Source organism: Delphinus delphis, chromosome 17 (assembly GCF_949987515.2).
Source record: "Delphinus delphis chromosome 17, mDelDel1.2, whole genome shotgun sequence".
Taxonomy (NCBI): Eukaryota; Metazoa; Chordata; class Mammalia; order Artiodactyla; family Delphinidae; genus Delphinus; species Delphinus delphis.
Window position 1 is genome coordinate 8,372,108 of NC_082699.1, and position 15,717 is coordinate 8,387,824.

Genomic DNA, 15,717 nt, shown 5'->3' on the forward strand with positions numbered 1-15,717 from the left:
AATTCCTAAGAGGAATTTGGTTAGGTGCCAAGGATGGGGGTGGCGGGGAGAAACTTGGTTTAAGATATTAAAGGTGGGGAGAGCTCAATATTCTCAAATTTCTCAATATTGTCAATATTCTCAAATCCTGGCTTAGCAGGACTTTTTGGGAAAACTGGGCTCTGCAGGCCAAGGATGTGGACCAAGGAGGAGGCCTGGATGAAGAAAACACTCAGAGGAGCCTGACTAAAGTTTGGTCCAGGTGGGGCTTTTTGTCAACACTCCGCCACTTCCTGTGGCAGGAAAGTAGCATCTGACTCAAGGCTTCAAGAGTGAGGAAGAGCCTGGTGAGGAGGAGGGAAAGAGTAGTCCAGGCACAGAGGAAGAACGTGCGAGAGAGAAGCCCCAGGAATGCTTGATTCCACACACCGCTCAGCCTCCCATCTGAGCCAGTGTTTCTTCCTTTGTTCTGTGAGTCTCAGAGCTGTGACAGGCATACTAGACCCAGGAGTCAGGAACCCTGTTATGACTGTGCAACCAACTGCTCATGAGGTTTCACTGAGCATCTCTGGATCTGAACTTCACCGTGTAAGACAAGGAAGTTACTGGCATTGGGGGTGGGGACCTTATTCTGGGGCCTGTACTGCACATTGCAGGATATTTAGCGTCAATGGCCTCTGCTCAATAAATGCTGGCAGCGTTCTCCAAATATTGTAAAAACCAGCAATGACTCCCTCCCATATGCATAACCAGATGTCCCCCAAACTGGGGAGGGAGTGATCCTACCTTCTGCTGAAAATCACCTACAAGATTCCTTGTAGCTCTCTGTTGCTTCACTCTATTTGAATTGTAAATTCATTCCGGAAGAACCAACCTCGTCTTAATCCATTCTCCCTCCCTCCAAGCTTCCCCAGAGTCCAGAGAATTAAGTGGGTGGGTAAGTACCATCCCATATTCCTCAATGTGGGTGAAAGAGACAGAAGATTCCAGCTCTTTCCTCTGGGAATGTTCTTACGAGCCAGAACTAGAAATACCCTCCTTGTGCCTTGACTAATAGAAGAGGAATGGGTAATAACCCACCACTTTGTAGCAGATGAGAATCAAAGCAAGAGGGAAATTTTGAGATAAAACTTTCCAGAGCCTGAGCATTTAAATTTTTTCCTCTTTGGAAATTAAACTACTGATCTTTCTAAGTCGTCCTTTACAATCTCTGAGATTTTGTTAGGATAAATATAGGCAATGAAATCCTCCTACAGCAAAATTCCAAGTCCTAAAATGTTGTATTTTCTCTTTGTGTGAGAAATATATTTAAAATACATAAATCGTGTCTCTATACATATGTAATACATTTTCCAAATTCTGTTCTGCCATTCAGAGTAGGATATTTTGGACTTATGTTGAAGATAAATGTATGTTGATGTTTTACAGTATCTCCTGCAGTGCAGCTACTGTTAAATGGCGGCAATAAATAATAACCACTGGCTCTAATTGCTTAGAGAATTGCCAAGTGATAATCTGTGATGTAATTAAGTAAAGGAAACCAATGTTGTCTTTAACCACCTCCATAAAATGATTCCCTACAGAGGCATCTGACCTTCCATAAGGAAAGTTACCTTAAGGGGCAAAATTAACCCTCTAAGCACACTCCCTCAGCTAGCAGAAGTCAACCAAACCCTGCGTTGGTTTTGTTGTTGTTGTTAATTGAACTATGTAGAGCCTACGTTTATTTTTTAATGAATGTTTCAAGAGTTACCTTTTGTTTTGATTCTGATTCCCCAAATAAGCAGGGTAAAAATATGAGCTTGTGTTTTGACTGGGGGTCCGTAAGTGAGTTCATGGGAGCTTCCAGGCCACTGGTTTGGGAAGAGGGTGCAGGGAGAGGGCACTGCTACTCTTTCATCTCCATAACCCACCACCTGAATTGGGCTGGGTTGGGGCCCAGGGAATGTGCATGTGGAACTTCTTCTAGGAGAATTCTAGAAATTCCCACATCTCTATTCTGACATGTCTGGTCCCGCCAGGTAACTATTATAGGCAGAGCACTCAAGGTCCCACCTGTCTTCTGAAACCTCCAAAGGGGATTTTTCTGGAAGAAAAGTACGTGGGGTTTGCAAAAGGCTTGTTCCTTCTGGGCATGAAATATATTTATCTTAGTTTCAGAAGGATGATCAAACTGCTTGTCATTATTGCAATCTGTGAACCATCACAAGCATTATAGGAGTTGATCAAGACCAAAAAGTCCTACTGTCAGACTAGCCTCAGGGGTGCCAAAGCTCAGAGACAGTATAAACAGTGGTAAGGGGCTTCCTGAGCCTGACAGCTGTGATGGTCATGGGAGCCTTATATCTTTCTCTCTCTGAGAATCCAATAACCTTGAGGTGTCTTGAGGAAGATGAAACAGCTCAAGGGTGATAGCCAGATAGAGGATGCCTATCTGGAAACCAGCCACCAAGTTGCATTTCTATCAGAGTAGATTATAAAGCTCTCCTGAATATATTATCTACAAAAATAAGCCTTTTCTTTCCATTATGTAATGATCTCCTTGTGGCTCTCTCCTTTTAATCCTGCATACCTTTGATTGCTTGCTATTGTTTAAGTAGCTTATGATTAGAAGGCTAGAATTTTCAAAAGGGGAAAGGATAAACCAACTTTGAAAACTTCAATCAGATTGCAGACTCTCTGAATTCAATCAGTCTCTATTGAAGCTTCTGATGTGAACTACCCATATTTTTCAGGGTTGAGACTCCTAGTTACAGGCAACTAATTTTAGAACCTTGGGACTTCTCTTGGTTTTAAGATCTTGCTATCCTGTCAGAATACACTGATCTCTTCGTTAAGTACAGAGGTTTGGAGTTTTCATTGGAGACGGGCAATTTTATGAATTAATTAAAATTATGAGATGCTGCATACTTCCAACTCAAGTCACAGGTATGCCTTCCATGAAAGGTAACATCTATAGAGATTGCTAATGCACTATTTAGTTCAAACTGTCTTGCACACAGTTTGTGATTTCAGAAAGGAATCTTGATTGCAAGAGTGACTGCAGCATATCACTCAGAGGGAAGGACCTCAGGAGGGCAAAGTCATTCAAAGCAGTGTAGTCCCACGGGATGTATGTTTTCCTAAAATGCCTCCTCACCTTATTGTCCAATGTCTTATCCTGAAAGTGATTTTATGGCTATAAGAGCCAGACAGACTTAGAGGAAAGAATATTCCATTTCAAGCAGTGGCTAGTACACTACCATGAACTCCACGCAAGAGCTATAAATATCAATTGAATTCCATTGTAAGTAAGAGTGATGTGGCCATTCATATTCATTCACCCATGTCAGAGGAGATCTTGCTGTTCGTGACCCCCGTTAGGCTGATATAATCATAGCTCCACGTCTAGTCTTAAGTGCTTCCTTTGCATTCTTGAGACTCTTCCTAGTTTTTACTTTTCTGAAGCTCTTCAGCCCAAGAGTTACCAGAATAGATAAGCATGAAACTAGTTTGTCATAGTCATTTAGTAATGGATGGACTGCCCAGAGCTGACTCCCATTGGGGTGTTTTTTCTTCCATGGCTGCTGCTCCTATAGGCCCTGGCCCAATCCCCATCTAGAGGGCTAATGAAATAAACCTCTTCCTTGCTTGTATTTCGGCTGTCTTAAAGTGGTGTTTTGGGACCAGTTCTTTCCCAGTGAGCTAAGAATCTTGTGGTATACTAGCCTTCTTATCTGTAGACATCTGTCTAGCATTTATTATTAACTGTTCTAGATTGTAATCTTCTTACCGCCCACACTAACCTTACGTGAATACAGCCACGGCCCTCTCCTAATCCAAAATTAATCCTTTTTTTAAAAATAAATTTATTTATTTTATGTATTTAGTTTTGGCTGCGTTGGGCCTTCGTCGCTGAGCGTGGGCTTTCTCTAGTTGCGGTGAGTGGTAGCTACTCTTTGTTGCGGCGCGCAGGCTTCTCGTTGCGGTGGCTTCCCTTGTGGAGCGTGGGCTCTAGGCACGCGGGCTCAGTAGTCGTGGCTCACGGGCTCAGTAGTTGTGGCTCGCGGTCTCTAGAGCGCAGGCTCAGTAGTTGTGGCGCACGGGCTTAGTTGCTCCCGGCATGTGGGATGTTCCCGGACCAGGGGTAGAACCCGTGTCCCCTGCATTGGCAGGCTGATTCTTAACCACTGCGCCACCAGGAAGGTCCCCCAAATTAACCTTAAAGCCTGGTTTTCTTTCCAATTCTTGTACACATGGTACTTAGTAGCATATTATTTTATAAATATGAGCCACAATGGAAAAAGGGCTTAAGGACCTACATCTGCCATCACTGCTCCTATCAATGAGCGTAAGAGACACTGAAGAGGAAGAAAATGTACCCAGTGCTGCTCCCAGAGTGGGTTTTGTCTATTTTCAGTGTTTCAAAGCCTCCAACAGGTTGGTTCAACATGTTTGCCTTCGTTCATTTACTAAGAATCATTTATTCAGCATCTATTATGTATAGGTACTGGTGATTGACAGGGATTCAAAGACAAACACTACACACTTCCACCCCTGATGGAGCTCATAGTCTAGGTTAGAGAGGCAAGTGGTCCCTTCTTGCAAAGAGAACAGGAAATATTCTCTTCTGCAGACATGGCTTCTACTTAGGGTGATATTTCATCACTTGAGTGGCAGGAATGCAGACCCCGCACAACCGTGCACTTCTCGGCACCCCCTTGACAGCCCCGAAGTCAAGTCATATTAATAACTAATATTAATATTGTGCGTTGCTGTCCTGGGTGCTGATCCTTACCGTGTAAGAACTAGATACAACTATAGCACCTCTAACTCCCCTCCTACCCAGCAGAGTTCCTTTTGTCCTTAATAGTACCTCTGACCTTCCTCTCTTTACATCCCCATTCAGCTCTCACTATTTTGCAATGGCCTCCTCTTAATTGGACTCTGTGTCTTCAGTCTCCTAACTCCAATCCACATAATCTCTGTTACCAGTTCAAATCTTCCTACAGCATAATTGCTGTTGCTCCCTTACTCTGCATAAACAGCCGGTAGTTCTCCCAGCAAGCAGGATGAAGACGGATCACAATTCTAACCTTGTTTCTATTCCTTTACACTTGCCCCAGTGGCACTGGCAAACTTGCCATTGCTCCCAATACAACAGTCTCTACACTCTCAGAACTTACTGTTTACGTGGCTCCTTCTGCCCTTTTCCTTCTACGTCCAGCATCCAAACCTTCCCATTCTTCACAGCCTAACTGAAGATGTTCTGAAACCTCCCAGCCATGGGTGACCTTGCCTTATAACTCCCAAACACTCTGCGATTCCTATCACTTTCCACCTGATACCACGTTCACTTATGTAATAATGAAAACCAACATGACCATCAACTCATTCCATGGATAGAACAAGTCAGTTGCTCTATGACTTTGTGTACATTAGCTCATGTTATCATTACCAGGGAGGTAGGTGCTAGGATCCTCTTTCTACAGATGAGGAAACTAAACCACAGAGAGATAAAACTCACTCGCTAAGCTTACACAGAACAGCTGAGATTTGAATCAGTCTGTTAACTCCAAACCCTATGCTTTTAATGACTGTGCCTCACTGCCTCCCATGTATGTATTTTTTAATGTCTTCTACTGGTTTCCATCTACTAGCAGAAGAGTAAAAAATATCCTTTTATCTTATGTGTCTTCCACAAAGTAAAATTTTGTCATATCTTTGAATAAATGCCTTCCTGATTCCTTATCCGGTTTTAGGTACTTCAAAACTTTTAAAATAAATCATTGAGTGATGATAAATTTCATTAACTGTTTAAGTGAGCAGATAGAAGCATTTGATGTTCATTTCATTCTCTTCAATTCTTGGGAGAATTTAGAAGCACTTGGACCAAATGTAATAAAATATTGTTTTTATTTATTCAAACCAGCTTCTCATTTAAAATTAAAAAAGCCCGAATGGAGGCAACCCTAAAAGATGAATTCATTGTTTGTGTACACACACACACACACACACACACACACACAGATGATTTATACACTTGCTCACCATAGAAACACAAACAAGGAGAAACTCTGGCAAATTGGAATTTGAAAACTTTCGTTTCAGTTTCCTTTTTACTGGTGGATATGAACACTCTGCATTCTTGTGTCTATATCCTGAGATGGATGGGCCTGTCAGGATTGGTCTAAAGAAACAGTCTCTTATCTTCATACTTTACTTGAGTGAGAGAACGCTGTTTTCACCATTTACATCACTATTTTCTCTATACTAGTTCAAAAGCCGGGCCCTGTTCTTAGACAAGAACATTACCCTTTATGTTCTGTCCTCCATAAGCAAATGCTTGAGTTGGAGGTGAGTTGGGGCTCCCTCCCACCCTTCCTCCTCCCTCCGTTTCCCCTTTTTTCTTCCTTTCTTTCTTTCCTCCTTCCTTCCTTTCCTTCTCTTTCTTTCTTTCTTTTCCTTTTCCTTTCCTTCTTTCTTTCCTTTCTTTCTCTCTTTCTTTCTTTTCCTTTTCCTTTCCTTTCTTTCCTTTCTTTCTCTTTCTTTCTTTTCTTTCTTTCCTTCCTTCCTTCCTCTCTCTCTCTCTTTCTTCTCTCTTTTTCTCTTCCTCCTTCCTTTCTTCCCTGCTTTCTCCTTCCTTTTCTTTCTTACTCCTCTTAATCATATGAGCTTCATCAAACCATATGAGGCAGAGTTAAATCCCAGGCTTCTGTTCTCTGGGAGACCAGCCCTGCTAAGACAAGTAATTAACTGATTGACTTTCCAGCTAACATTCAGGGTAATACATTTAAGATTAAGGTCTTGCAAATGTTAATTCTACCACAGCAAAGTTAAACATTCTGGTTAGCATCTTCCTTGACCTAATATTATCTGAACACAATTATTTATTTTACTTTTTCTTGATTACCTCATTGAGAAATATAGATTTGTTTGCCTAGATGCATAATGATACACAGACACCATCCAGCTGAAACCTGCTTCACATACAAATTATTAGAACCCATTTAGGAAAATATATCACCCGAATTCCCATGCCAAACCACTTATCAAAGACCCTCAGCCCTAGAAGAGGAGAAAATAGGTTCATCTGGACAGAACACAATGGAGTTTTGCACATTTCCTATTGTCCTGCTGCCATCACCACCATGAAAGCAGTGTAACCAAAAGGGGTATCTCTATATTCCATGCAAGTACAAATACTGCCTCCTATCCTATTGGGATGAACTTTCCAATTCACCAAGCTCTTCGCACATGTAATTCTGCATAACCACGCAACAGCCCCCTACATGGAGAAACAGGAAATCACCCCACGTTGGACTTCAGTCTTCTACATAGAGTTGCATGCTTGTTGAGTGGCAGAGCCAGGATGTCAAGCCCTTGAGTATAGACTCTTTTGCCACTTTACTCAGAGGGTTCTTGCCATATCTAGAGGCCAAAATGCATCAGAAGAGTTGCAGAGGGAGCACATATTCCTCTCCATGTTGGTTTAGGCAACGTTATCAGAAAAGGGGCTAAGTAGGAACTGTGAAAGTCATGCTGTGGTTATTTTAGTAATTCACTTTGAAAGAAACTTCAAATGGGATGAAGAGATAAAGAAACATACTCAGATGCAATGTTTCTGCACCTGCTGCAAATAGATATTGGTGGCAAACCATCTGCACAACTAGTTTGTGGTTTAAGGAGGACCCTAAAAATCTCCAAGCAACAGTCATAAACACAATGATATTGATTGTAAAGTGAAGAGGTTTCAAGAACTGGCCAAAAGAGCTTTAACTACTAATATTAACAGACTTCTTGCTGTTATATGCAGAAGAATTAGCACAGAAATAGGCACTGTGATTTCAGAATTAACTAAGAGGCTTCCCATCACTTTTTCTGAGAAATAGTGTCACTGGCAACCACATTATATCTTTAAGTGGTTATCTGATCACAGGTAGTCTCTTTTTTTCTTATATGCGTCTAGCCCTGGGATCTAGGCTCTAAAATCTCCACTAAAAATTCAAAGCACAAAGGAGTCACTTCTTGAAACTTAAATATCTTCTTAGAGATAAAACACTATTTTGCATCTCATTTGTATTACGCTGTGGACTTAGACTTTAAAGCCTCGGGTGGCAATGCTGGGTGCTCAATTCATAAAAACAACAGTAGAACTACAAATGCATCCATTTTCATAATCTCTAATTGCTCATAATATAATGATGAACCTCCACCTCTAAACCCTTAATAAGTCCTAATTAATACAAAATTATCCCTTTTTGAGAAAAGTTCTTTACATGTCACTGGCAATTTGCCATTCACAGAGCTTTCGCACATTTTCACATTTGAGCTTTTAATTATCAAACTAAAACTGATTTAATCCATAGCTGACTATGTAAATGCCTTGCAAATTATAGAAGAAGACTGAAAAAATCTGAATATCCACTTGTCACCTGTTAGTTCATTTTGAGATAAGTGCTCCGCGACACTGAGAGAATTGCGATTGTAGGCAATACAGAAAATAATTCCCCCCCCCCGCCCCGGTTTATTAGAGTTAAACCATGCTGTAAGTCTAAATGAGTTGGTAGAATGAGTAAATTCTGGAAATTCTGGAAGAGATTCATGGAAACTTACCATGGCAGATTACGAACTCCAGTAAGCAGTTTAAAAAAATTAACTTTTTACCTAGAACAATTGTAGATTTACAGAATTATTGTGAAGATAGTACAGAAGGTTGCTCTATCCCCTGCATTGGGTTTTCTTTATTATTAATATCTTACATTAGTATAGTATATTTATTACAACTAATGAACCAATACGATACATTATTATTCACTAAAGCCTATGCTTTATGCAGATTTCTTTGGTTTTTACCTAATATCTTTCTTCTGTCCCAGGATCCCATCCAAAACATCCCATTACATTTAGTCTTCATGTCTCCTTAGGCTCATCTAGGCTGTGACGGTTTCTCAGACTTTCCTTGGTTTTTTATGAACTTGACAATCTTGAAGAGTACCGGTCAGGTATTTTGTAGAATGTTTCTCAATTAGAATGTGCCTAATGTTTCCCCCTTGACTAATCTGGGGTTATGGTTTTGGGGGAGGAAGATTACAGAGGTAAAGTATGATTTTCATCATCATATCAAGGGGAACTACTCTCAACATGATTTATCTCTGTTGATGTCGACCCTAGTCACCTGGCTGAGGAAGTGTTTGTCTGGTTTCTCTCGTAAAGTTACTCTTTCTCCCTCCCTTTCCACACTGTACAAGATCTTTGAAAAGAAAAGTCACTATGCTCAGCCCACACTTAAGGAGTGAGAAGCTACGTTCCACCTCCATGAGGGTGGAGTAACTATATAAAGTATTTGGTATGTCAAATTATAAAAAGCTGAGAGGATTTCACAACTCAAAGATATCATAAATAAGAAAGAGGAAATCCATTTGAGGAAGCCAGGAAGTAAGGAGTTCAAGCTAATGATCAGCTAAGATATAGGGGGCGGTCACACCCCTCAACAGGGGTAACCCTCATGACTTGAGACCCATCCCATTCAACTTTTTGCTGCCCAACTTTCTAGTTCTTCTAGAAAAGTGAAGTGTTCAAACATTTGGAAACTATAGTGAATTCCAAAATTATTTTACTTTTCTCCTGGGATCACCCCGTAAGTATAATACTTCATTCATTGCAAATGCCTACCCGTCAGTAAGGTTCTGGTCTTGAAAACATATAAAATAGTTTTCAAGTTTCCAAGAGTCAATGTTTCTTTCTTGGGAGTGAATACAAGTGGATATGTGATGGAAGAGGTGCTATCTCTCATTTACAGAGGAGTAAAATGCGGTAGCAATTAAGCGATTTGCTAAAGATCTTCATAATCAATGATGTCTGTCTTCACTGTTCAACGAAAAGGGCTATCTCAAAATTCTCCAAAGATCTACTTGTTGTCAAATACAATAGCCCTTTCTCCTTCCTTACTCTCCTTCATCTTTCTGTTGCGTCTGACTTGGTTAACGACCTTATGGTATTGGGTAGCTATTAATTTACAACAAACCATCCCCAAACTCAATGGCTTAGAAAAGCAATGATTTACTGTTGCTCACACATCTGTGGGGCAGCTAGTGTTCATCTAGGCTGGGGTCAGCTGGGTGGCTCTGCTTCTTTCAAAGATCTGCTAGCTGGCTGGCTGGCTGGGGAGTCATTCTTCTCTTCAGTCTAGCAGTCTAGCTGTGGCATATGTTTTTCCATGGCAACGGCAGAAAGCAAGAGAACAAGTAACATCTGAGGTCTCTAAGAGCTAGGCCCCAAATTGGTACACTGTCATTTCAGTCACATACCATCAGTTAAAGCAAGTCACATGGCCAAAGGGCAAGAAATACATTCTCATCAATGAGGTCAACACATAGCTAGTGTGTGGATGCTCAGATAAGTGAAGAATTGGGGTCAGTAATGCAATCTATCATATCCTTCTTGAAACACTAACCCCCTTTTTAGAAAACACATTACTATCATGATTCTCTCACTTTTTTTTTTTTTTTTTCTATAAGCGGGCCTCTCACTGCTGTGGCCTCTCCCGTTGTGGAGCACAGGCTCCGGATGCACAGGCTCAGCGGCCATGGCTCACCGGCCCAGCCGCTCCGTGGCATGTGGGATCTTCCCGGACCGGGGCACGAACCCGTGTCCCCTGCATCGGCAGGCGGACTCTCAACCACTGCGCCACCAGGGAAGCCCTCTCTCACTTTTTATTTCCTTAACCTTTCTTCGTTCAACCTCAGAACTGTATGTAAGCTTTACATAAGGCTTAGCTTTTCTGAGTTTCCTGATTCTCTCCATGTGTGTATTCTTGCTAAGAAAGCTTACGCAGGATCAGACTCTCTAATTCCCTAATGTCATTTATAGTTTACCATTGGGCATTTCCATATTTTCCTTTGGAACTGCCTAAGCTCACAATCTTTGGTCTCACGCTCCACTTAGATCAATGTTTCTTCCCAATACAAAGCTGTATCTCTAGAAAAGACTCGGGTCTTTAGATCCTATTTGCCATGAATCCAAAAACAAAACTCAAAGCCCTAGTGAAAACTGACCCTACATTAATAGGAATTTGACATCTCTAAAATTTAGAAGAGAATATATGTAAAAGAAAATGATGAGAACATTATTAAAAACCACTTCCTATGAGACACGGCTAAAGTTACTAATATATATATATATTAATCTAGAGATTATATAGGGCGTCATGTCCACCATGTTTAGATAATTTAGTGTGTGGTATAGGAAGACCTGAGGTTCTCTTCTTTGTAGCAGAACTATACTCAGTGGGTGGATTTCGGGGAGGAAAAGTTTTGCTTGATATAAGGAAGACCTTTTGAGTAAGAAGAACTGTACAGAAACAGAATGGGCTAATATCTGTATTTTTCACGTGTCACTCCTCTTTCCTGAGATGTCTTACTCTTTTGCCCACTTATCCAAAATTCTATTTACCCTTCAAGGCTTAGCCCAAGCTTTCATTCCTCTGTAAGCTCTTCCTAATTACTCATTTTATCAAACCCTTTCAACTCATTTTGCTAATCTGCTACCCCACCCCAACTAAATTAAGGGCTCTTTGAAAGTAGAAATATGACATACTATTCTATAACTTCAAGTATTAGACAGAGCTCTGAGTTTATAACAGCCACTCAGTAAATTCTTACTGGTTTTTTGTTTGTTTTGTTTTTGTTTTAATGAAGTACAGATGATTGACAATATTGTGTTCGTTTCGGTAGTACAGCACAGTGATACAGTTTTAGGAATTTTTGCAGATTACATTCCATTATAGGTTATTACAAGATATTGAGTATGATTCTTTGTGCTGTACAGTAAATCCTTGATGTGAATCTATTTTATGTATAGTAATTTGTATCTGTTAATCCCATATTTAATCACATATTTTCTGATTTCCAAAATCTAGAATCATTAGATTTGGTTATAATTTGAATCAGATTGAAATGCTCAGCAATCTGTTCATTTCATCTGGTTTCACAAGATGATACAGCTTCTGATTGTAATGATAGCCTGAAGGAAGTAACAGATTTTGCCATCACTTGACATCCACAGAATTTAGAGATCCTTTAAGAGCTTAAATTTTTAGCTCAAATAATTTGCTGGGAGAATTAGCAAAATATGCCATCATTTCTTCGTGTCTGAAAATTATTTAAAACAAAAATCAACTGGTGACTGGGAATATATGATGTGGAAGAACACATACAACACTAGAGAACCGTCACTCTAGTTTGTATTCAGGTCTACCTGTTGTCATAGTTACTGTTGTACTCCAAGCGATTTCCTTCCTGAATCACACTCTGCAAACCTTCAATGAAAATAAGCTATTCTTCTTTATTTTTCTCTATTCATGAATTGAGGCTAAAAAATAGCAGCAATTGCACAGTTGTTTTTACACTCTGAGCAAGATTTTAACGATACAAAAAGAACAAGAGGTTTAATCAAAACAAGTGCCTCTGATGAAGGCCTTACCTCATTTTTTCAGCAATATTCATTAAGTAGCTAGATACGGGGGCCGCAACTATGATTATGGCCCAGGAAGGAGAGACAAGTAAGGGATGCATTTCAATGAAATGCAATCAGGTCTGTGGTGGAAGCAAGAGACCAGAGACCCAAGGAAACACAAAAGAGAGACATCTTGTAAAGTTTGGGGTTCTGGTGCAGTCAGATCAAAGGGAGGTTCCATCCTGTGATTCTCAAAGCATTGTTCCTGTGAAGTTTAGCAAATGTATTTTCTGTCACTTTGGGTACAGGACACTGGTGTTACCCTGCAGGCTGGGCTCACGGAGCAGAGGACAGGCAGCCAGTGCTTCACACACAAAGTCCTATCACCTGCTAATATTCATGCACAGCCTCTCCTTTCTGCTTTGGCTGCAGGAACTCCTTCACAGACATCCTCCGGGCCATCCTGCTGTCATTGGAAGTCCTTATTGAAGATCCGGAGCTCCAGATAAATGGTTTCATTTTAATTATAGACTGGAGTAATTTTTCCTTCAAACAAGCCTCCAAACTGACACCATCAATCCTCAAACTGGCCATTGAAGGGTTGCAGGTATGTTCAATGAATGTACCATATGAGATAGTATGCGACTGTGTGCTCTTTTCTTATTGCAACCCAAGTAATGTTTGCCTTTGAGAATGGAAAAAGAAAACTTTGATAGAATCCACCTGTGAATACTCTGTATTTTTACCCCAGCCTGAGTTGAGATGATTTTTTTAAAAAAATTAGCTTCCATTTTCATTAACAACTCTAAACTACTGTTACCACGGGCACAAATTACCTACCGCTGCGATTATGAATAAAGCTTGGAGATGTTTAGCCAAATCCATGTGAGAGTTCACACAAATTAAAACTAGAAAACATCTACTTTATGAGTGTGCCCTTCTATTGCAGTGGCATGGAAGCTTCCCAGGGTTTCTGGAAGCATCTTTGCACATGAAAATATACCCGGTGGGTCCTCACTTCTCCGAAGGCAACGTGCTGAGGTGTTTGTTATAAAGTAAATCATGTCCGTGCAAAGGAAGCATATGGAACTCTACTTCCTGTTTGTATGACCAGTTGTCAGGACTTTGGGGAAGGGGTTTTTGTGCTGTGTAGAGGTTAGGGTAGTCAGTTCCTGGGGTCCCTTCTACTTTTAAGGACCGGTGATTCCATGAAAAGTAGCAAACTCAGAGCTAAGCAACGCTGCTTAGCTTCCTGGTGAGGCATTATCATTGTTCAGGAAGATTCAGAATCAGCATAGATAAAACTCAAGTCCATTCTTCATTTTGTAGGAAGACTGACTCCCAACATGCGGCAGTTACACGCAGCTACGTAGATCACAAACTATTTGTTAATTCTCAGATCAAGCAGCCACTACTCAAGCTCTTCAAAGCACAAGACTGGGAAACCCATTTCCATCACCCGTCGTACTCTAGTGTGATGAGTAATCGATGGGCCTGTTTCTTAAACTGTGGCTGATTCACATTTGGCTCCCAGCAAATATGCAGCACTTACAGGGCCTCTGGTAAACTCATGTTTATTGAATGGAACTTATTTTGTTGAAAGGGTTTCCTGTTTCAGAAGAGGAACAAGTACACACTGTCCCAAGAATGCCACATTACCCTGGGGAGTTACATCACACAGTGTATCGGGGGCACATTTTTAAATTTGCTTTTGCATTTCTAGACTACAGAGTATCCTGCCTTGCCTTAAAAAAACCCTCAATCATAGACTTGTTTGTCCTTTACTGTCCATCACTTTCTCTTAGCTCTCTTTTTCTCCAGCGTCCTCTCATCTAAGCCTCTGAACATCTGATCTTTCTCTCCTTAAAGCTTTTATCAAAGGGAGATTTAAAGTAAGCTGCAAGGTTTATTTCATTCCCTATAATTATGCTGGCCATATTTCCAGGATTTTCTGTGGTGTAGTACAAGCTTCATATAATTTTATCTTTCTAAAAAGAGATAATTCATTACATGTGTAAGTAGCTGTGATTCAAATTCTATGTATTTATAAGATTTTTCATAAATCAGGAAGAAAAATGTACTTTTTCCAACCCTGTGTTCCAATTTTTATTTCTGGAAATGTGTGGATTATATAACATGTCCCCTGCCAACTTCTCTAGGCTAATGTGGGTCTTACTGAGTTAATGCATGTGAATGTGTTTTAAAACATAAAGCTGTACATAAGTTTGTAATATATTTTTACAAGAAATACTAGATGACCTTTTGTGGGGCAAAGCGAGTCATATCTGGGCCTTCTCTCTTCATGTACCAGGGTCCGGGTTGAACTCCACAACGTCCTATAGCTCTGGTTAAAGAATAGCCTCTACTGGGCGAAGGGGAGATGCATGGGGTCAGGGTCAGAGTGGAGAAAAAGTACTTCCTCCTCCCAGCATCTCACAGAGCAATGGCCTGGACCTCTCTGTTGCTAAACAAGGTAAACTCCCTTGACTGTGGGAAAGCATCAGGCCCGTCAGGCTGTCTGGACTGGGATGCAGCTTTTTCTGTGAATTCTGCCTGCCCAGACCCTGAAGACCTAAGAACTCTTAAAAAGGTGCAGACCCTCCTGCCAGGAGAAGCTGAGCTTGGACGCAGCTCCTCTGTCTGGGATATGGGCTCCCTGTCCTAACGAGCTTGTTGGCTTGGTTCTTGCCCTACAGTGGGTGGTCAGCTCTGGCCAGCCACTGGCAACTTCTCGCTCCAGGCTATCCTCTTTCGGGCGTTGCGGGAATTCGGACACCACGGTCACCTCTCTACCAGCTCTCCCAGGGACCTTATATCACTGCAGGGATTGCTTCCATCCACAGTGTAACCATTAACTGCTTATGGCATTTCAAAAAAGTCCTAACTGATACTAGCAGAATTCATGTCTTTGTGGTCACACGGTGGTACAAGGAAGATCCCATACAGGTCTCCACTTGTCAGCCATGAAAGTTCAAGATAAATTTCGTAACACCACTGGCATGGGTAAAGGCCGTGGACTTTACTGGAGAAAAGGAAAGGGTCAGTGAGAGATGAGAAGTCACTGCTGTTCTTTTTTCCTCTGCACCATCAGAGAGGCCCAAAGAGGTTCGAGTGTCCTGTAGACATGCAGGAGATTGCAGGGGAGGGAGACCCTATGTTCCAGTGAAGGGAACTTGCTTTCTCTGCTGTCCTGCCTTTTGTGGGGTAGATGTGAGAAAGTAACCTGGCACGGGGGTACTAATCAGACTACTTTTGTGCTAGGCCATCTGGTTTGGGGTTTCAGCTGTTCATAGGCGTTATCTA

At 41.1% G+C, this 15,717-nt stretch overlaps 1 protein-coding gene and 1 long non-coding RNA gene across 2 annotated transcripts in view; one reads left to right on the forward strand and one right to left on the reverse strand.

The window, feature by feature from the left end:
* LOC132413030 (uncharacterized) overlaps positions 1-15,717 on the reverse strand; it is a 121,450-nt gene that overhangs the window by 79,686 nt on the left and 26,047 nt on the right. The window lies entirely within an intron of this gene.
* Positions 1-15,717, forward strand: part of CLVS1 (clavesin 1) — a 146,016-nt gene that overhangs the window by 53,863 nt on the left and 76,436 nt on the right. The window contains exon 3 of the mRNA XM_059994697.1: positions 12,847-13,021. Coding sequence (XP_059850680.1) covers positions 12,847-13,021 — 175 coding nt within the window. The remainder of the gene's footprint in view (positions 1-12,846; positions 13,022-15,717) is intronic.